Source organism: Diceros bicornis, chromosome 8, assembly GCF_020826845.1.
Source record: "Diceros bicornis minor isolate mBicDic1 chromosome 8, mDicBic1.mat.cur, whole genome shotgun sequence".
Lineage (NCBI taxonomy): Eukaryota > Metazoa > Chordata > Mammalia > Perissodactyla > Rhinocerotidae > Diceros > Diceros bicornis.
Genome location: NC_080747.1, coordinates 84358091 through 84381303, shown reverse-complemented (window position 1 = coordinate 84381303; position 23213 = coordinate 84358091). Strand labels below are relative to the sequence as shown.

The following is a 23213-nucleotide window of genomic DNA, read 5'->3' as shown; positions in this document are numbered from 1 at the left end:
AGGTCTTACATTCAAGTCTTTAATCCATTTTGAGTTAATTGTTGTGCATGGTGTAAGATAATGGTCTATTTTCATTCCTTTGCATGTGGCTGTCCAGTTTTCTCAATGCCATTTGTTGAAGAGACTTTCCTTTCTCCACTGTATGTTCTTGGCTCCTTTGTTGAAGATTAGCTGTGCATAGATGTGTGGGTTTATTTCTGGGCTCTCGATTCTGTTCCATTGATCTGTGTGTCTGTTTTTGTGCCAGTACCATGCTGTTTTGATTACGATAGCTTTGTAGTATATTTTGAAATCAGAGAGTGTGATACCTCCAGCTTTGTTCTTTTTAGAACAAGAATTTTAACTTACGCCTTCACATTCTAAACACACTGCATTTAATACTACACTTTAGTCATGGAGGGAAGAATAAAATCTGAAATAGTATCTGAGTAAAGAATAAATTATGGTCCCAGGTTTCATGATGGACACTGCAGTTCCAAACATCATATTTAGCCAGAAAGCAGGAGAAAAGGGGCATACATGGAGAGGGGAAGGGGGAAAGTGGCTGTTGCCAACCAGGTCTATTCTTTTTCTTTTTCTAACCAGAAAAACAAAATCTCCAAAGATGTCCCCTTGTGCCTCACTGTCTAAAACTGTCTCACATGACCACCTCTAGTCGCACGAGTGGTTTAAAATGGGAGAATCTGGCTTTCCCAGCTTCAGCAGTAGAGGCAGACAAGAAAAAGGAGCTGTAAGCTCTGACTTTTGGTGAGGACACCTATGAAGTTGGCCACAGAACATTAAGGTAATTTTAAAAATCTGTTAGAGAAAGACTACTAATAAAGAATCTTGATTAGCAAGAGAAAGAGTTTCAGTGAAATAACCCCAAGAGGGCTGTGGAACGTTCATAATAGGAGACAAAACCCACTACATAGCTGCTGCATTTTACTCTTTACCTTCAGATATTTCAAAGGAAAGTCAATGGTTGAGCTGAAAACATCTTGTTCTTTTTATTATAACAAATTGCTATGCTTGTTTAAGGTTCACTAGTAAAAGAAAGAAAGTTCACTTCATTTGTTCCATTGTTCATAATGTGTGCTGTGAAAGCGAGCCAAAACAGCCATTTAAAGGGGAATTTGATAAATGGTTTACATAACATATCTTAAACAAAATTTCCTACTGCAGCTTGTGAAGAAAATGATAGGTAAACCAGCAAAGCAAATACTTCCTAGGGTTATACAAAACCTTTTTCTTTTTTTGACTTTATGAGAATTCATCTCTGAGCAGTTAATTTAAAAGAATATCTAAATAAGTTAATAGGGATAAGACAAAAGAGAGATTTTCATTTGTCAAATTAATTTTTCTAAGTTCTCAGTGAGTCAGTCATTAAAATGTCAACATGTCTGTGATTACATATGCAAAAATAAATATAAGAATATAAAATTCAATGCACTTAAAGACTTCCCTCAAAGGTTTTATATTTCTTATTGATTTGGTATTCATATAGTTGTAGGTTCTCTTGAAATACCTTGAAAGTGATAATAAAACCAGAAGGAAATATGTTTTGAGATACGAGAAACTTGTGCTGGAATGCCCACTCCAGGACTCACTAGCTACAGACCTGAATAATATTTAATTGACAAAATTACTAAGGTGTTTAGATGAGTAAATATGTAAAATCTCCAGTAAATGTTAATTCCCTCTTCTCTACCTACTATGATGTGGGCTCTGAGATATAACAGCTTGTGAAATGTAATCACTGTGATTCAGAAAAATGCACAAGTCTATCAATGAGGAGACTTCGTTTTCCAAACCGGCTTTTGTATCGACTGAACAAATAAATTAGTTTGTTTTTTCTTTCTAAATTCTTGAATTAAATAACACATGTCTTTTAAATTAATTAGAATGTAGGTTTTGCTAGTGTAGTACTGGGACTCAAAATGCCAGTGGCTTAAACAAGATAGAAACCTATATAAAATAAGTGCAATAGAAAAGCCTGCAATTAGGCTGTCCAGGGCTGATGTGGTGGCTTCCTGATTAGGGGATCCACGCTCTATTTCATTTTGCTGCTATACTTTGTCTCCATGGTCCTAGATGGTTCATCTGTCCCTCCCTTGTTGGCAAGGCAACCAGTCAAAGAAAAAAGTCAGTAAGTGAGAGAGCCTGATTTTACCCTTCTTTCAAGGACATGCTCAGAAATGTGCATGTATCACTCCCACTGACATGTCACTGGCCCTCAGCTCGTCACACGGCCACACCTAGCTCCAAGGGGGTCAGGAAGTGCAGCATGCACCTGGGCAACCGCATGCCCAGATGAAATTATCATCATGTAAGAAAAGAAAATAAACACTGGGGGAAAACTAGCAGTTTCTGCCATCTCCATTGATCACGCAAAATGCATAAACATCATAATTTATTTAAAAGCAATCTGATAAAGATTAAAAAAAAAAAAAAACACTCTTCTAGAAGCTTAATTGAAGCTTCATTGTGTGGAAATCTTCAATTTGCCCCCCGGAATGTAATGTCAAAAAATCTCAAGGCCTTAATTTGACCAAACTTGAACAGACTATTAATGGAGATATTTAATGACATTAATGATAAAACAAACAAAAAACCGAAGGTTTTTCTATTGTGGGCATTAGAGCAGTCATAAGAACCAAGTCTTTCCTTACCCTTACCTCCCTTTAGCAATCATTTTGTAACAACTTACTGTTAAATAATAAGACAGAAGTTTTGTGTTTTTCTTTTTCTTTTTTCTTTTTTTTTTTTTTTGCTGAGGAAGATTCTCCCTGAGCTAGCATCTGCTGCCAATCTGCCTCTTTTTTTTTTCATATGTGAGCCGCCACCACAGCATGCCCACTGACAAATGAGCGGTGTAGGCCTGCACCCGGGAACTGAACCCAGGTTGCCGAAGTGTAGCGCTCCAAACTTAACCACTAGGCCACCAGGGCTGGCCTAAGACAGAAGTTTTACAACAAATACACAACGACATATTCAAAGAAATGTCTTTCAAAAAAGCCTTCTCTAAATGATGCCATGATTTCTTGAAAATTTTTGTAATTATTCTTTGGGGTTGTTTTAGGCACTAGTTTGCCAGCTAGACAATAGAATTGGTCTCATCGTTATACAATCATTTGATTTTTTCCCTTGTTGCCCTTCCCTTCTTTGCCCTGCTCTTTCTACCTCAGTCGGAAGCAGCACTAATTCAGCCACAAGTCCAATAATCTGAGTTCTGACAATGAGCTGGGCCTGTGTCAGCAGGAAGCCAGTGTCTGCCAGAAAACAGCCTCTGAGAGGTGGGTCACTTAAGGTTGGTGGAAAACTTAATGGATAAAATGTCCATTGGATTCACTAGGAGAGACCCGAGACTAACTGAAGTATATTTGTTAGGTTGATGAGACTAAATGGCTGACCTCTTGGCGGGGGCACGGAATTCTTAGAAGTTGAATTTTCCTTATCAAAGATTTCTTTTACTTCATTTCCTTGTGTCTTAATACAGTTTACTGTAGAAGCATAATTCATGAATGCTGAATACAATTTAGAGTTCCCAAATTACATATCCACTTTATTTCTTTATCTTATCGTTGATACTATAACTGTTGTTAGTATAAACTGCTATTAGTGTCGATACTATAACTGTTATTAGTAAAGAGTACCACAAGAATGCATAATGACTTTTAAAAAATACAAACAAGCATATTTTTGCTACAAAGACTTTTTCAGTCTTCTAAGTTCCAACGGGTTATTGATGATTTGGGTTTGCTCCTATCAGAGGTAGATTCTCTAATTTTGTCTTATTTTCTTGTTATGAATATAGCTATGAAGAAACATTAACGGTGTTTGACCTGTGCTTTGTTTTCTGGGTGGTTTAAAAATGTTCCTTGTAGGGGGAAGTCAAGATGGCGGCGTAGGCAGACTCTGAACTCACCTCCTCCAGTGGACACAGCCAATTTACAACTACTCGTGGAAAAATTACCCCTGAGACAGAACTGAAAACTGGATAAGAGAAACTCCTGCAACAACAGACAATCCTAATTGAGGTGGAAGAGGCAGAGACTCCCTTCTGGAGAGGAAAAACGCCGCCTTCACAAGCCTCAGCCCCTCATGGCCGCCCGGGAGCAGCCCACAGGTACGCAGCCTCCCTGGAGGCGCGGGGCCCTGAGCCGGGGAGCACCCCTGCTGTGGGCATTTTGTGGACCCAGCACAATCGAGACGAGTGGCATAATATCTGACTTTGCCTGCTACTAAAACATTGGGGAGTACCCCCAGAAAACCCGGTTCACAAAGAAACTAAAACCGGCTCTTAAAGGGCCCCCGCGCAAACTCCCCCGTTTCAGAAAGCATCCTAAAATCACCAGAAAGAAAGGTGCACAGTGCTGTGGTGAAAAGAGACTCACCTAATAGGCCCTGAGTGCATCTCGGTGAGGGGTGAGACCTCTCCAGGGACTGGGACATTGGCAGTGGCCATTGTTGTGGCCTGGTGTGGGCATGCTGACACAGACGCCATTGGAGTTCTCTCCGGAGCCTGCTAGCCCAGGTCTAGCCCACTAGAGCACCAATTTAATCAGCTCAGCCAGGGCAGACAGCCCACCCTAGACACTGGCCCCACCCGACAACAAGCCCTCAGGCAACTTGTGGGCCTGCATAGATTGGTGACTGGATTCTCTGCAGCCTGGCAACTGAGCCGACTTCAGTGGGGCAGGGCGTGCACAAGGAGCAGGTGGAGAGTGTGGGGTGGTGGCGGAGTGTGTGGGGCTCCCGCCGTGGAGAGACTGGGTCCACTTGGGGAGGTCAGGGCGTGCACATGGGGCAGGACTGTGTTGACTGTGTGTGTGGACCTGTGGGTGGCAGGGCTTGTCAGCTGGAGAAGACTTGTGCTTCTCAAGACCCACATAGGGGGCTTGTCCCACCTTCCAAAGCCTGAAACAATTGGGTGCCCCTGTGCCTGAGGCCAGCCCCACCCAGCTGCAATCCTCAGAGAGCTGACAAGAGACCTAATAGACTAGAGGCTTACAGCAATTGTAAAGCCCTGAGCCTAACAACCTGCCACGCTGGGGGCCTACTCACTTAAAAGAAACACTGCAACACAAATGTGGTATTAGAACTTGCAGCCAACTGTGCTGGGGCTCCCCACACCTGATAAAGAGACTGAAGGGTCCACAACAACTACAAGCAGCTGAGCATTACAACAGCTGGCCAAGAGCATAACTTGGCCTCCCTGGGTGCCTACAGGGAGAGCAAACAGGCCACAACAGAAGGACACACGTAGTCCACATAGAGGTCACTCCTGGAACACTGAGAACTGAGGGAAGCACACTGGAAGCCTCCTAAGGCATCACTTACATAAGGTCACCTATCCAAGAGCAGGAGACGTAGCTGACCTACCTAATATGTAGACACAAGCACAGGGAAAGAGGCAAAATGAGGAGGCAAAGGAATACATTCCAAGTAAGGGAAGAGGACAAAACCCCAGAAAAGGAACTGAGTGAAACAGAAATGAGCAACCTACCTGACAGAGAGCTCAAACAAAGAGTGTTAAGGATGCTCACTGATCTGGGGAGAAGAATAGATGAACTCAGTGAGAATGTCAACAAAGAAATGGAAGATATAAAAAAGAACCAATCAGAAATGAAGAATACAATACTGGAAATGAAAAATTCATTAGAGGGACTCAAAAGCAGAGTAGAGGATACAGAAGAACGGATCTGTGAGCTGGACGAAAGACTAGAAGAAATTACCCAAGCTGAACAGGTAAAAGAGAAAAGAATTAAAAAGAGTGAGGACAGTCTAAGGGAACTCTGGGACAACATCAAGCACACTAACATCCGTGTTATAGGTGTCCCGGAAGGAGTAGAATGAGACAAGGGGGCAGAGAATCTATTTCAAGAAATAATAGATGAAAACTTCCCTAACTTAAGGAAGGGAACAGACATCCAGGTACAGGAAGCATAGAGAGCCCCAAACAAGATAAACCCAAAGAGGCCCACACCAAGACACATCATAATCAAAATGTCCAGAATTAAAGATAAAGAGAGAATTTTAAAAGCCGCAAGAGAATGTCAAGTTACATACAAAGGAAACCCCATAAGGCTATCAGCTGACTTCTCAGCAGAAATCTTACAGGCAAGAAGAGAATGGCATGATATATTCAAAGTGCTAAAAGGAAAAAACTTACAGCCAAGAATACTCTACCCAGCAAGGTTATCATTCAAAATGGAAGGAGAGATCAAAAATTTCCCAGACAAGCAAAAATTAAAGGAGCTTGTCACCAAGAAACCAGTGCTACAAGAAATGTTAAAGGGACAGATTTAAGGGGAAAAGAGAAGATCACAAATAGGAAAAATTATCTATTTCCATGATAAGAACGTAATGGATACAAATGCACAAAAAAGAGGTTAGATATTATATCAAAAACATAAAAGGAGGGAAGAGGGGAGTTAAAGAGTACAGCTTTCAGACAGAGGTCAAACTAAAGTGACCATCAATTCTGTATAGAAGAAGAAAGGAACAGAGAAGGACTACTAAAACACTGAGAAAAAAAAAAAAGTTAAAAAATGGCAGTAAGTACATACTTATCAATAGCTACTTTAAACGTCAATGGACTAAATGCTCCAATTAAAGGCATAGGGTGGCTGACTGGATAAAAAAACAAGACCCATATATATGCTGCATACAAGAGACACACTTCAGACCTAAAGACACTCACAAACTGAAAGTGAAGGGATGGAAAAAGATACTCCACGCAAATGGCAATGAAAAGAAAGCTGGAGTAGCAGTACTCATATCAGACAAAATAGACTTTAAAACAAAAACTGTAAAAAGAGACAAAGAAGGGCATTACATAATGATCAAGGGAACAATCCAACAAGAGGATATAACACTTGTAAATATCTACGCACCAAATGTAAGTGCACCTAAATATATAAAGCAATTATTAACAGACATAAAAACAGAAATAGACAGTAACACAATAATAGTAGGGGACTTTAACACTCCACTTACACCAACGGATAGATCATTCAAACAGAAGGTCAATAAGGAAACATTGGCCTTAAACGACACACTAGAACAGATGGACCTAGTAGATATATACAGAGCATTCCATCCAAAAACCGAAGAATACACATTCTTTTCAAATGCACATGGAACATTCTCCAGGATTGATCACATATTAGGCCACAAAACAAGTCTCCATAAATTTAAGAAGATTGAAGTAATACCAAGCATCTTTTCTGACCACAACCGTATGAAACTAGAAATCAACTATAGGAAGAAAATCAGAAAAGCCACAAATACGTGGAGGTTAAACAAAATGCTACTGAACAACGACTGGGTCAACAAAGAAATCAAAGAAGAAATCAAAAAATACCTGGAGACAAATGAAAATGAAAATACGACATGCGAGAATTTATGGGATACAGCAAAAGCGGTTCTAAGAGGGAAGTTTACAGTGATACAGGCCTATCTCAACAAACAAGAAAAATCTCAAATAAACAATCTAACAATGCACCTAAAGGAACTGGAAAAAGAAGAACAAACAAAGCCCAAAATCAGTAGAAGAAGGGAAAAAATAAAAATCAGAGCAGAAATAAATGAAATAGAGACCAAAAAAACAATAGAAAACATTAATAAAACCAAGAGCTGGTTCTTTGAAAAGATCAACAAAATTGACAAACCTTTAGCTAAACTCACCAAGAAAAAAAGAGAGAAGGCACAAATAAGTAAAATCAGAAATGAAAGAGGAGAGCTTACAACAGACACCTCAGAAATGCAAAAGATTATAAGAGAATACTATGAAAAGCTAGATGCCAACCAATTCGACAATCTGGAAGAAATGGATAAATTCTTAGAATCATACAACCTTCCAAAACTGGATCAAGAAGACGTAGAGAATTTGAATAGACCAATCACCAGTAAGGAGATCGAAACAGTAATCACAAACCTCCCCAGAAATAAAAGTCCAGGACCAGACGGCTTCCCTGGTGAATTCTACCAAACATTCAAAGAAGACTTAATACCTATCCTTCTCAAACTCTTCCAAAAAATTGATGAGGGGGGAAAGCTCCCTAACTCATTCTACGAAGCTGGCATTACCCTGATACCAAAACCAGACAAGGACAACACAAAAAAAAAAGAAAATTACAGGCCAATATCACTGATGAACATCGATGCAAAAATCCTCAACAAAATACTAGCAAATCACAAACATTAAAAAGATTATACACCATGATCAAGTGGGATTTATTCCAGGTATGCAAGAATGGTTTAACATTCGCAAATCAATCAACGTGATACACCACATTAATAAAATGAAGAATAAAAATCACATGATCATCTCAATAGATGCAGAGAAAGCATTTGACAAGATACAGCATCCATTTATGATAAAAACTCTGAATAAAATGGCTATAGAAGGAAAGTACCTCAGCATAATAAAGGCCATATATGAGAAACCCACAGCTAACATCATCCTCAATGGTGAAAAACTGAAAGCTATGCCTCTAAGAACGGGAACCAGACAAGGATGCCCACTGTCACCACTCCCATTTAACATAGTACTGGAAGTCCTAGCCAGAGCAATCAGTCAAGAGAACGAAATAAAAGGGATCCAAATTGGAAAGGAAGAAGTGAAACTGTCACTATTTGCAGATGACATGATTTTACATATAGAAAACCCTAAAGAATCCACCAGAAAACTTTTAGAAGTAATAAACAATTATGGTAAAGTTGCAGGATACAAAATCAACATACAAAAATCAGTTGCATTTCTGTACACTAACAACGAAGTAGCAGAAAGAGAAATTAAGAATACCATCCCATTTACAATTGCAACAAAAAGAATAAAATACCTAGGAATAAACTTAACCAAAGAGGTAAAAGATCTGTACACCTAAAACTATAAAACATTTCTGAAAGAAATTGAAGACGACACAAAGAAATGGAAAGATATTCTGTGTTCCTGGATTGGAAGAATTAACATAGTTAAGATGTCCATACTTCCTAAAGCCATCTATAGATTCAATGCAATCCCTATCAAAGTTCCAACAACATTTTTCACAGAAATAGAACAAAGAATCCTAAAATTTATATGGAACAACAAAAGACCCCGAATAGCTAAAGGAATCCTGAGAAAAAAGAACAAAGCTGGAGGTATCACACTCCCTGATTTCAAAATAGACTACAAAGCTATAGTAACCAAAACAGCATGGTACTGGCACAAAAACAGACACACAGATCAATGGAATAGAATTGAAAGCCCAGAAATAAACCCACACATCTATGGACAGCTAATCTTTGACAAAGGAGCCAAGAACATACAATGGGGAAAAGAAAGTCTCTTCAACAAATGGTGTTGGGAAAACTGGACAGCCACATGCAAAAAACTGAAAGCAGACCCTTACCTTACACCATACACAAAAATTAACTCCAAATGGATTAAAGACTTGAATGTAATACCTGAAACTGTGAAACTTCTAGAAGAAAACATAGGCAGTACGCTCCTCAACATCGGTCTTAGCAACATCTTTTCAAACACCACGTCTGACCAGGCAAAAGAAACAATAGAAAAAATAAACAAATGAGAGTACATCAAACTAAAAAGCTTCTGCACAGCAAAGGAAACCATCAACAAAACGAAAAGACAACCTAACAATTGGGAGAAGATATTTGCAAACCATACATCTGATAACGGCTTAATCTCCAAAATATATAAAGAACTCATGCATCTCAACAACAAAGAAACTAACAACGCAATTAAAAAATGGGCAAAAGATCTGAACAGACATTTCTCCAAAGAAGATATACAGATGGCCAACAGACACATGAAAAGATGTTCAAAATCACTAACTATCAGGGAAATGCAAATCAAAACTACAATGAGATATCACCTCACGCCCGTCAGAATGGCTATAATTAACAAGACAGGAAACAACATGTGTTGGAGAGGATGTGGAGAGAAGGGAACTCTCATACACTGCTGCTGGGAGTGCAAACTGGTGCAGCCACTATGGAAAACCGTATGGAGATTCCTCAAAAAATCAAGGATAGAACTACCATATGATCCAGCTATTCCACTGCCGAGTATTTATCCAAAGAACATGAAAACACCAATGCGTAAAGATACATGCACCCCTGTGTTCATTGCAGCGTTATTCACAATAGCCAAGACTTGGAAGCAACCTAAGTGCCCATCAAGGGACGAATGGATAAAGAAGATGTGGTGTATATACACAATGGAATACTACTCAGCCATAAGAAACGATGAAATCCAGCCATTTGTGACAACATGGATGGACATTGAGGGTATTATGCAAAGTGAAATTAGTCAGAGGGAGAAGGTCAAATACCGTATGATTTCCTTCATTAAGTAGTAGATAATAACAACAATAAACAAACACATAGGGACAGAGATTGGATTGGTTGTTACCAGAGGGGAAGGGGGGAGAGAGGAGGGTGAAAGGGATAATTCGGTACATGTGTGTGGTGATGGGTTGTAATTAGTATTTTGGTGGTGAACGTGATGTAATCTATGCAGAAATAGCAGTATAATGATGTACACCTGAAATTTTTACAATGTTATAAACCAATGTTACTGGAATAAACAAAAAATTAAAAAAAAAAAATGTTCCTTAAGGTTGAAGATCTGAACTGTCTAAAGAACCAGATGGTAAAAGCAGAAGCCTGTGCTTTAATGGGCTGGATACAGGCAGCACTCACGGCAGCATAGACAGCCTAGTGGAGAGGGGCTGTAAGGAGCAAGGGATGGGCTTTAGTTTGGGAGAAATGAAAAACGGAGGGAGTATTCATTTCCACTGAATGAGCAGAAACTATAAATTATGAAGACATTAATAAAATGCATTCTAAACAGTAGCTAAACATGAGCTAGAACATATGGGACCAATAACTATGAAAAGGGACTAAGATGGCTTATAAAATAAAGAATCGTAGAGAACTCACAGTATGGCTGTGTTAATGGCTAAGTAACTGCACTCAGAAATATTTATTTTCTTCCTATAATAGCTGCTCTGTCTACTGTTAAAGTTAACCAATTTATTTGTTTTTCTCTAAATAAATGGATGAGGGTACTAAGTAGAATGTTCCTGTTTGATTCAGTGATTTGTAAATTGAGGTGAGTATAATTGTTAAGTCTTGAACTACACTAATCAGGCATCATTAACCATCGCTTGACCATTACCATAGATGGAGACGTGGCACAAAGAAAATGTCACTAATTTTATCAGTAAAATACAAGCTTCAATAGATATGCCTTATTCTTACTAATACATTTGAATAAGGGGCAAAAACAACATGAAAAATGAATCCAGAAATAAATCTCCAAATTGCATTTTATTTGACTGTTCTTTCTCTACTCATTTCAAATCTTTTATCAGAAATATGAAATAATAAAACTGAAGGAAGACACATGAAACTCAAATCATTTCCTTCTTCTCTGGAGGGAGAATTAGGAAGAAGTGCAAATAAAAGTAAAATAAAGGCTACATGGAGAGCCCACATATTTGCAAGTCAATCCTCTGAGAGCAGTCGTAATTTCCAATTTAAGGACATATTCTTTTCTTGGCGTAAAATTATGGAAGATTTGAGTTAGAAGTGACCTTGGAGATCACGTTCTCTAGCTTCCTCTTTCTACATAGAGGAAACTCCTTTAGCACTAAGGAAACTGACCTCTCAGGAAGTAAGTGATTGCTGATTCAGTAAAGGAATCTAACTCCTACTCCTGCCCCGCAGGAGAACTGATTCTCCTGTGCCACGCTGCCACTTTCCAGGAAAGGAAAAGGAAAGATAATCTACAGCCTTTTGAAAGAGAGTTAAGATCTTACGCGTTTTTGAGTAGCAAACATTTCCTTAATATTCAAGAAAAAAAGGCAAGACTGGAATCTGGAATACATGGCTCTTAAAAGTCAGGAATGAAGTGTATTAACATACAGTTCATCACCGAGGTAGAGTGTGGAGAAAAATCTAGAGCACAAAGTTTTCATTTTTCTAGTATCATGGGCCTCTGAGAGTTCCTTACTTTCATAAACATCAGATTTATTTATTCAATTTTATAAAATAAGAGCATATTTTAAGAGGGTGGTTTCATTTCTCTTTATATCTTATTTATATACGTATACTATAGTTTTTCACTTGTTTTTTCAAATAACACTAAAAAAAAGCAATCGCTTGTGTTTTCCCATTTTTTAAGCAATAAATATCAGTCGTGTCCCGTGTATCAGGAACTAATTGTGTGAAAGAAACTGGGTATTCAAAGATGAAAAACACAATGTCCATGGCTTAAAGAAGGCACGTGGGGAGGGAGGAATAGCATAATGTGTCCTAAAAGAGTGAGCGCCCCCAGATGGCTGGGACACAGGAAACATAGAGAGAGTTAAGAAGACATGGAGGGTGTGCTGAGGTAGGGGTTGATGCTGGAAAAGATGAGTGACCCTGCAGCCTTGTGTGCCATTCAGAGCAATGTGGACCTTATCCAGTGAGCCACTGAAAGGCTGTAGCAAGGCAGTGTCTTGGATAACACTGGCTTTATGGTGAAGCATAGTTTAGACACTAGATGCACTTGTACCTCTCATCAACAGGAGCTGACAAAAAGAGGAAGGAGGGTGTCCATCAACCTTTTGAGGAAGACAAGGAACTAAAAAAAATTTACTGAAAGGCCTGGAACTTCCCAATCTCTCAGTGGGAAGAATCTCCTGAAGACTTCTTTAGAGGAGACAACTGCTAATACCTGAGCTTTAACTTAATGAAGAGACTAACCTTTGAGGGAACTAGTCACAACTGGGAAATTTCTCATGATGTGAGTTCCCTCACTCCAACCCTATCTGGCTTCATACTGTATTAAATATTTACAGGCAACAAACCAAAGACTGAATAATACATACAATTTAATAAAAACTATAAATTAAGTGTACCTAACATGAGGATGAAAATAAGATTTCAATAAGAATAAAGTAAGTAAAACATGCAAAATGATAAACACACGCAACACAAAGACACCATTTTACTAATAGGAAATACTACTAAGAAGAATTATTTGGTACCATTTCAAAAACGTTTTTAATGAAGAGCATCCTAATGTTTTGATCAACAATTGCTATGTTTTTTCAGCATTTTGACCTAACTTGGTGTTTATCTTGTATCTCGTTGTTCCCATATAAAGTTAACTTTATTGTTGCCCCTAGACACTTTTGTAAATAGGATGAAAGTCTCTAAGGTTTTAATTATCTCAGTTAAATAGGAGTTACTAGTATTTCTAACAATAGTACCTAAATTCAAATTATCTTCCCAAATTGGACTTTGGATTTTTTCATTTGAATCTCAAATTCACTGTTTTAGGTGATGCTCTGAAAATTGTACCTTTATGAGGCTATGTGCTAGGATTTAGTGTCTATCCGAAAAAGATGAAATGATTTAGGAAGCAATTTAGATAATTAAGCTAGTTTAGGTAAAGTATTCTAAAACCTAATGAACATCACTAAAAATAAACTAAGAAACTCAAATTTCTCATTATCATTTCTTTTCTCAAATTCACAGAATGGTCATTTTGCTATATACCCAACAGCTTTTAAATGATAATATAAAGTCTCTTCTTGCAAATTGTAAGGATACTGAAAAATAAAACCCACAGAGTTCTCATTTCTCAAGTTCACATAATGTTCATGTTATTATATGCCCAATAGCTTTTAAATGATTACAGGAAGTATCTCATTACTAATTTTTAGGATTACTTAAATCACATCTGCCATTAAAATATACAGGAAAACTCCAGATAGCTCTTACAATATACCATTTCAGCTAAGTAGGTAGGATACTGAAAAAATTGAAATCTGCTGGTATATGTTCTTACAAATACACAATAACTATGGTTGATAAAAACTACAATTATGTTGTTCAGTGAATAGAGATGTTCAGTGGATTATTTGTGAAATATCCAAATTCCCAAATAAGAGATAGAGTAGCAAGCACATGAAAGAAACAATTACTTTAACGTTCCGTACTGGAAAAGAAAAGCAAAGCTTTTTACACAATTTTTTAAACATAATCTATGTGGGAGCAAAACCAAATGTCAAAAGGAAAACCCAAATGCCCACAAGGAGCAGCACAGTACGGGCTGGGACACCTCCTTTGAAGCCAAGCAACCCTAAAACACACCAAGGAAATGCCCCCACACTTCCATGTTTTTCATCAAGGGCAGAGTCTGCCTTTCACCATCTCAGTGAATTCAAAGTGGGCTAACTCATGAGGTCCAGAAGCCAGTGGAGTAGATGGAGCCCATGTCACATCTACTCTAAGCTTTGATGGAAACTGACTAAATTGCAGCCTTTTCCTTCCTTCAGGCCTGTGATGGTACAGCTCAGTCTGGTTTGCGATCTCAGTCTCAGAATTTGTTTGATCCTATCCCACCACACGTCTAGCTCCCCTGATGACAGAGGCAAAACCTCTAAACCTATCTTAAGTTGTATGTATTAAACCCAATCTCTTAATGTCTCTTCTTACCACACTATGGTCTGCTGTCACCAAGTTAGAACAGTTCTACCTGTCAGTACCCACTCCTCAGGTGCGACGTGGCTCTTCCCTGACAGCAGCAGCCTGCATCCAGCTGTGACTGCCCACCGTTCTTCCTCTCCCTGGGCCACCAGGGCTTGGTGGAAGAGAAATCCTAAAATGCAATCACAGCCCTTTCTCACCTCTCCTTTCTGACACTGGGGGTGAAAGTGAAACAGAGCATTTTCTAGTTATCTAAAAACTATGCAAAAAAAGTTTTTATTCACTCAAAGCTGTAGAAGACATGAGGACTTGCACACTACAGCATTCTGAAAAACTGTCCAAAAGTCATAAATTGCATTTACTTTTCACTATATATGAAGGTTTCTTTCCTCCCTAAAGGCAAAACCAACACAAATTTACATTTAGGGGACAACTTTACTTGTATGATCACTGGAAACTGATAATGCAATATATTGCTTTTATTAATCATCTTGAAATGAAGAGAATTTTTTAAGTAAAAGATAAGGTAAACTTGTCACAAGAAAATGAAACAATCTATATTTCAGGCTATTAATTTATTACTTTTGTCCTTGCTTTGCAGTTATAATATAGACATTTTGTCAAATGTCCTCAGACTCCCCAGTTTGACAAATGGTGTTTTACACCCTGTCCTGCTCTAAGACATTTTTACCTTTTCCATTGTTCTAAAATATGTCGTTCGTAAAGAAGAACTCTAATAGAAAAATGTGTCACACAAAATAAATTACAAAGCCTCCCGTTCCGAACTAGTTTAAACATAGAAGCCTTCATGATAACCTGTCAACTTCATTATCATTGATGGTTTTGTAACCATGGGCCCATTTAGGGCCAGTTCGAACAGACCCCATCTCTTATCAACAAAATGATTAAGGATTGTCTTTCAGAAAAACTGCAAAGTCACGCAGCCAGGGTGTGCGCAAAAGAAGAAATTGTGACCTGAAACAACCTCAGAACCAAAGGTCCTCGGAACCCCGGGACCAGGACTCGAGCGGAACTTGAAAGCTGGGCTCTTATCAGAAGCAAGGGGTCCCTCATTCAGGAAGGTCCGGTGTTAAAATTCCTTCCCCACCTCATGCAAAATATTGAGAACCTCATCATAAATGTTCAGAACATCATCATAAATGTTTAAAAGCTTACCTTAAATACCTGAAGCCCTCCAATCAAAACATGTCCCACCAGCATTTCCACGTGCCAACCTCTTCTCCCTAACCTCTTAAACTGTGTCCCAAATCCTGATTCAGGGAGACAGATCTGAGGGCACATGCCCCCCGGTCTCCCTGGAGATCGATCTTGCAGAATAAAAGCTGATTTCTCCCCTCAAAGGCTGGTGCCATAATTAATTGGCTTCTTTATGCACGTAGGGCAGAGAACCCCAATTTTGTGCCGTAACACTTTTGTTACCAGTTTTTATGGAGTATTTTGTGATAAATGTGAAGATCACGTTGTTCATTCAACTACCTTTTTCTTCATCTCTATTCCCTTCCCCACAAAAACCCAAGGCAATTATGCAAAGTTATAATTCTAATTATCAAGTAGCTATAAAAAGAAATTACATTTATTTCACTCTGAAAATTTGAAGGAATAAGCACATAAAGGATAAAAGTTCCACATTAAACAGGCTTTCTCTTTATTGAAAGTGGGTCAGGTAACAAAAAATTAAAATAAAACACAGAAATTAAACTAATGGCTTAAGATTAATCAAAATGTAATTGTTACATTCTAAACCCATGAAGACAGGGCATTCTCATCATCTACATTCACTGGAAAATGTCCCAAACAAGGGCCCTTCGAGAAAACTAGAAACTCCTTACTAAGCCATCATTGCTGAGTAATACTTTGTTACACTAGAGAAATAACCCGGGGCTTGAAAATGCCTCTTTGCATACTTCCCAGAAAATTCTAGCCTTTCTGGATTTCCTAATAAATATTGTTAATTTAGAGCAATAATTTTCACTATCATGATAAATGAAACTAAGAAAAGCATACACTGAGCTTGGAAATTTCAACATGAAAATGACAATTTCTAGATTAACACCACATGCTCCTTTTTTGGTGGTATTCTTGGTTTGTCTGACTGCTTAACCTCAAAGCATCAGATGACCTGACTTTTATTTTATTTTGTATTGTCCAGATCCGGATAAAGAGGAAATTCATTTCTTAAGAGTTCTCTTTAATCCTGTCTTTCTTTATCTGCTCTGTAACAGCTTTAAAATGAGCCTACCACCTAGCTGTTTTGTAATAGATAACCTGTCTCCCAGTGACATTATCTGGAGTGCTTGACTTAAGCAAACATTCATTTGCATCACTGCACCACAGAGGTCAGTTTCTTGCTTTCCTATTGATCAGTAATTCATTCTTATTCAACCAACATACAGACCTTATACCAAAGCATGCATTCTTTTATCCCACATTAGCTCTTTAGCTCATTATCAACTTCAGGGAAAGATCAACTCACCCAGCACACACCATCTCCTGGACCTGCCACTCCCAATAGGCATTCCTTAGCCTTTGCTGCTGTGTAGTACTTAATCTCTGTTTTGGCCTTAAGGATTCCATCACAGTAGACATCGACATTGACAGAGCCAGCAGGAAAATCTTATAAAACACAAACGAGAGTTAGGAGCTGTGTATATAATGTATGCATCACATTATTATATCTCTTAGAGAATAGGAAGGAAGGCTTTAAGAATTCATAACAATTTCACCAACTTCTAGCACTTAAATGTTTTCCTTTTTATCCGCAGTAGTTAGAAACCACAAAATAGAATGTACAATTTTAGACTTAATTGTTCAAAAAAAACCTTAGAAGATAAAAACACATGTTAAAATTATAATAAAAGCAAAGCACTAAATCCTTTCTCCCTACCTATAACCTCCTTCTTTCAAAATAATCTATAATCATCTTTACATAATACTTTAGAATTTAGAACAGTAAAATTACTCATTAAAAGTTAGGTATTTGCTATTAATCTTATGCAGAAAATTCCCATTAATTATAGGCAAAGTTTCTCAAAATTGTGTTTGGAAAGAGAAATAGTAGCATCGAAAAAAACAGAACTTTTATTCAATTGATTACAAAGAAAACTCTTGAGAAGGTCAGGTTTAATGCGTGCTGTGTAAGTACTATCGACACCCTACATTCATGCAAAGCTTTTTTGTGAATAACATAACATAAAATGACTGATACACTGCATTGTGAACTCTGCTGTAATGCACCAACGGAGCTAAAGCTACCTGAGAACGCTGGGCTCTCCATGAAAGAACAATAAACAATAGTTTCAATAGAAAAGTTATTGTGTTTTATTATAACAAAAGTAAACAAAATTTACCTCTTTAAATTCATTTTGAGAACACACTTTAAAAACTTTCACTCTTTGTCCAGGAGATATTTCCCAAATTCTCCTGGAAAACTGGCACCCAAACATCTGGGGTTTAGAATAAGTCAATAAGTATAAGACCCAAAGCTAGTTCTAACCTTAACCACCTCAGGAAGCTTTGAATACCTACAAGGTCTTAGGGATTAGGCGTTCATTTTACTTTATCTCCTGAAGAGGCTGAAGGGCCTCTTAGAATATTGCTCAGGGAATTAAAACCAACAAGCAATCTGAAGCTTAACTAGACCAAGAAGCTGCAATTCCCTCTCCCACATTGCCTGACCAGAGACGCTCAACCTGTGCTATAAAGAAAACATATGCAGAAAAGGCCTCTCTTCCCAAAGTAAGTACCTACCTAACAGAGAGTCAAAGAAAAATCACAGCAAAAACCTGAAAGTTGTTAAGAACATCTCATCAGCCATCAGCTACGGCGTGCACATGTGCTGGAGCTGCTGGAGTCAAATAACCCAACTCAGTAGATTTCATAAAAATGATTTTGAAAGAAGATATTGACTTTGTTTATCAGAAAAGAGATGAGGAGTTTTACAATGAAGTGTTAACCTTCTGAAAGAAAGTCAGGTGAGGAATCATGAGAGATATATAGTGAGAGGATTTGCTTAGTAGTTCTTTGATAAAGAATACTTAAAATACTCTAATTTCTTCAGAATCTAACATGAAAATGAACTGATTTATTTCTGATATCTGGAGTCATTAGTTGACTCAAAACTTTGCCATTAGATCCACTGATAATGGTGCTGATTTTAGAGTAACCCTCCAAAGAGATGTCCTTTGAAGTACTGTCTTTGCTATATACATTTTCATATCTATTGAATGTCAGTTATTAAATCAAGACCTAATTACTGTTTGCACCTGTATATCAAGGTGGACTCCTTATGGATTCATCTGGTTGGGAGGCCCTTCTTAATAGCATATTAGTGAATTGGGCTTTTCATGAACAGTACCTAGTACGGCTTGAGCATTATTTTACTTTAATTGTGGTCACTATGATGTCTACCTTTCAATAAAAATAAAAACCAATTTTAATTTAAGGATTCAAACAGAAAAGCGGAAAGTGAATTCTGCTATTTACCATCTAGACTAAAGTAGGCAAGTAACTGGAAGGACACACAAATATAGGTCAAGGTCACCAAATCAAGCAAGGGTATGAGAGTCAGCTCTGAAAAACAAAAAGGCTTATCAAGGAAGAAAAAGATGGAACTCCTTGCCCCCGTCAGGCATGGATACACAGCAAAGTACACTGACAGAGGAACAAAGGTAAAAAGGGATTCTATTTAAATTTCACATCTCAAGCTCCAAACTATTGAAGAGTCTTTGTCAACTCTCCCTGTCTCCATGATTGAAGTGGTCTGTCCCTCCAGATGAGGGGCAAACGAAAATAATTTATGGAAAATATAATCCAAAGGTACTTCTGATTAGTCAGAAGTATATTCACTATATCCATAAAAATAGATATTCCACAAATCCCTTAATTTAAGAGCTTTATTGCTTCTATCTTTCCATTGTCTGAGAAGCTGTGCTCCTTTATGAACCAATTTTAGTCCTTTACCACATGGTAAACTTTAAATGAACCCACCTGGCCGGCCCTGTGGCTTAGCGGTTAAGTTGCGCGCGCTGCGCTACTGGCGGCCCGGGTTCGGATCCCGGGCGCGCACTGACGCACCGCTTGTCCGGCCATGCTGAGGCCGCGTCCCACATACAGCAACTAGAAGGATGTGCAACTATGACATACAGCTATCTACTGGGGCTTTGGGGAAAAAAAGGAGGAGGATTGGCAATAGATGTTAGCTCAGAGCCGGTCTTCCTCAGCAAAAAGAGGAGGATTAGTATGGATGTTAGCTCAGGGCTGATGTTCCTCAAAAAAAAAAAAAAAAAAAATGAACTCACCTAATGTTTCCAGGGGAACTGAAATCAACATGACTCTCTTTTGATTAGAATATTATTATTAAATATCAGTCGCTTCAAAACCTTGGTCATGCCTAAAAATTAATATCAATTTAATATATGTTAAATTCATCTTCCTGAATTATGATCTTTATAAAAATTTCTTAGCAATTGTTATTTTTCCAAGCAGGTTCAGCACAATATTTGGCACATCCTAAATACTTTTCATGCTCTTTTAATGAAACATGAAGTTATAATTTACATTATCCAGAACACGTTTTCTTAATTAATAAAGAGATTCTATGTCTTTGTGGATACATTTTGCATTCCTTTCAACTTTTAATTGGTTGTCCCCTTATTAGCGCTGCCTAAATAGCTACGATAGATATAGCCAAAGCTTAGCATAAATTAGCATAAGGGAAGCCATCTTGTAAAGGGGAACCATACAGAAATTATAAATGACCCTGATCCATGAGACACCCCCTTTGCTGAGTCAGCAACGCTTTAGTTCGCACCTACTTGTTGGAAATATGCATGCTCTGCTACTTTCTCAGCCTCGGCTTGTACATAGACCTCCCTGTTGTGATAAGGCAGCAACTTAGTTCTTTAAGTTTTCCCAGGAATGTAACGACCTCCAGAAAGGAGCCCTGTGCTGGTATCCATCACTGGTGACAAGAAAAAGGGATGATCCGGCATGTCAAGGACTACAACCCCAGATGGTTGCATTCTGAGACCCTCCTTCTTTTCAGCCCATTTGCCCTACATAACTGCTTCAAAATTTTGTAGTGTTAAGATGGTTCTTTTGGACACTAGTCTGCCATCTTCCCCCTTGCTAGCAAGCTGTCATAATAAAAGACCCTTTCTCTCCTACCACCTTGCCTCTGGACTGTTGGCTTGTCTTTGTGGTGAGTAGAGGACCCCTTTCTGGCGGTGACACCCCTGCTGTGTAATATATTTTTCTGGCTGAGCTACAGGTACCAGAGGAATACCCTCTTCCTTCTGAGTAAAAATTAGTTAATACATCTAGTTTAAAGCCTTCATATATATTTTTATAAGTTTTGGCATCAGCTGGGACTATAGTAACTTCAAATTCCTTCATCGCAAAACAGTCTCTGTTAAAGACAAACCTGTGGATGCCACTAGGAATGTGTGTCTTTTAGAAAATGAAGGAATTATGAGTGTAACAAGTTACTGAACTAAAAGGAAAGAGGAGAAGACAAAATTAGAGGATATTTTCTCAAATAAAAAAATCAGGTTATGATGTGGAAGTGTGTTAGAAGGGAAAGAGACCATCTTAAGATTTCTTTACAGGTTGGCATAATTGTACTTTGACGTAATTTTGTTTTTCTCAGAATTGTTACCAAATTAGTAAAGTGTAAAGAAACATAGATTTAAAAAGAACAATAATACAGCAAAGTGTTGGGTTGAGTGGAGAAAAATCTGAGAGTTCTGAGAACTGTAATGAGACCTCAGAGTATTTGATATGCCTCAATGTTGAGAGATTCTTAATCACCCTCACACACACATTTATTCATTTTCATGGTTAAGGGGAGGTATCCAAAGAAAGAGAAGAATCATAGATGGTCTTAGAGGTACCTTCTCTAATAGAGAACGCTAGTTATCCACTCCAACGTCTACTTTCTTCTTCCTTTTAGAAACAAAATTCTGATTTTTTTTGCTGGGCACATTGCTATCAAACTAAAAAGACTGGATTTTCTATTATTCCTTTCAGCTAGATACGACCTTGAGATTAAGTTCTGACTAACAACATTTCAGCAGACATGTCTTATAGAAACTTCTTAATTTCATGAAGCCTTCTTCATTTCTTTATCTCAGTGGTGTGCTCATAAACTGACTCCCCAGAAAGAAAAAGGAAAGACCTGATTTCTAATTTTTGCCAATTTTTGTGGTGAAAATACTCCCACCCAACTACCAAAGTGATTTCAAGCTACCAAAGTGTTATGTACTCAGTGTCAGCTTGTACATAGACCTGTGAACTGTGCCCCCCGGTGTTGAAGCTCTAACCTCCAGTGTGACTATATTTGGAGATAAGGCCTTTAAGGAGGTAACTAAGGTCAAAGGGAGGTCATAAAGGTGGGGCCCTTATCTAAGAGGACTGGTATCCTTACAGAAAGAGGAAGAGACAACAGAAGCGCATGTCCACAGAGAAAGGGCCACGTGAGGACAGAGCAAGAAAGTGGCCATCTGCAAGCCAAAGAAAGAGGCCTTGCCAGAGACCAACTTCCGGCCCCTTGATCTTACACTTCCAGCCTCCACAACTGTGAGAAAATAAATTTCTGTTGTTTAAGCCACCCAGTCTGTGGTATTTTGTTATGACAGCCCAAGAACACCAATGCACAAAGTACTATCACTGAACATAAAGTAGGGAAGAGGTGCATAGAATTGGCTCTTGCATTGCAACATGAGACGGCTCCAGGACGCCACTGCTTCATCATATTGCTCGGAATACAGTGTGATGGCAAGAATCTTAGAAGGCATCTTGCTCTGTGATGACTATGGCCACACTGTAGGGACTATGGAATGGTGAATAGAAATAAGCTTGTGTCCCAGACAATGCTGTGAAGCTGCCATACCAGCCCTCAACACCAACCAGACTCAGTACAAGAAGCTCTGGGTATAACACAAGAGAGCATTTACAGAGGGCACACCACATTTTAAGTCATGGGATTAAGTCATGAGCCAGATGATCAGAAATCAAGTCACATGAGCAATTTCTCTAGACTGGAAAGAGACGGGACAGATGGAGGTCGCCTCCTGAACTTGAGGCATCAGTATTCTTCAAAAGAATTCTGAGAGTAGGGGGAAGAGTCCCTAGTAAGCATCCACTTTAGTTTTAGTCCCTCTGTTTTAACCTGGTATTCAAAGAAGTACAGACAAAAATGTGAAAGACTTAAATCTATATAGATTATTATTATATGGTGTGGGATACTTATTGAGATCATTTCCTGCCCCTGGAAGTCACTAGTGGGTATAGTGATTACATATGAGATGACAGAGAATTGGGTGCTCTCTGAGCGTGATTTCCGAAGAGTGAAAGAGGACAAACACATCTAGTGGCTTTTATACGAGGAGATATAAACAGAAGACCAGGAGAAGAGAGGGGCAAGAAGAGGAGTGATATTTATAAAGAAAGATGGTCCCCTCGATTCTCTTCCTTCTGGGGAAGAGAAGGAAGTTTTTAAATGGTTTACCACACCCCATCCAGAAGCTGAGGGTAGTTTACTCCAGGAAAACCATCTTGTGAGTACTTGATATGTAAGTAGAGAGGTTATTTTATCAACAAAAAAATTGAGGCACAGAAAGATCAAGAGGCTTGTCTAAAATTACTCAGTAAATGGCTCAACACAGAATAAAAACAGCTCTCTTGGCCACTGGTTAAGTGTTTCTTTGGCTACACTG

General features: G+C 38.5%; 1 protein-coding gene across 3 annotated transcripts in view; it reads right to left on the bottom strand.

Annotated features, from left to right (window-relative positions):
• The window catches only part of BANK1 (B cell scaffold protein with ankyrin repeats 1), a 316316-nt gene that overhangs the window by 207342 nt on the left and 85761 nt on the right, over positions 1-23213 (bottom strand). For all 3 annotated transcript variants that reach the window (XM_058547580.1, XM_058547581.1, XM_058547582.1), the window contains exon 5: positions 16973-17112. In XM_058547580.1, coding sequence (XP_058403563.1) covers positions 16973-17112 — 140 coding nt within the window. The remainder of the gene's footprint in view (positions 1-16972; positions 17113-23213) is intronic.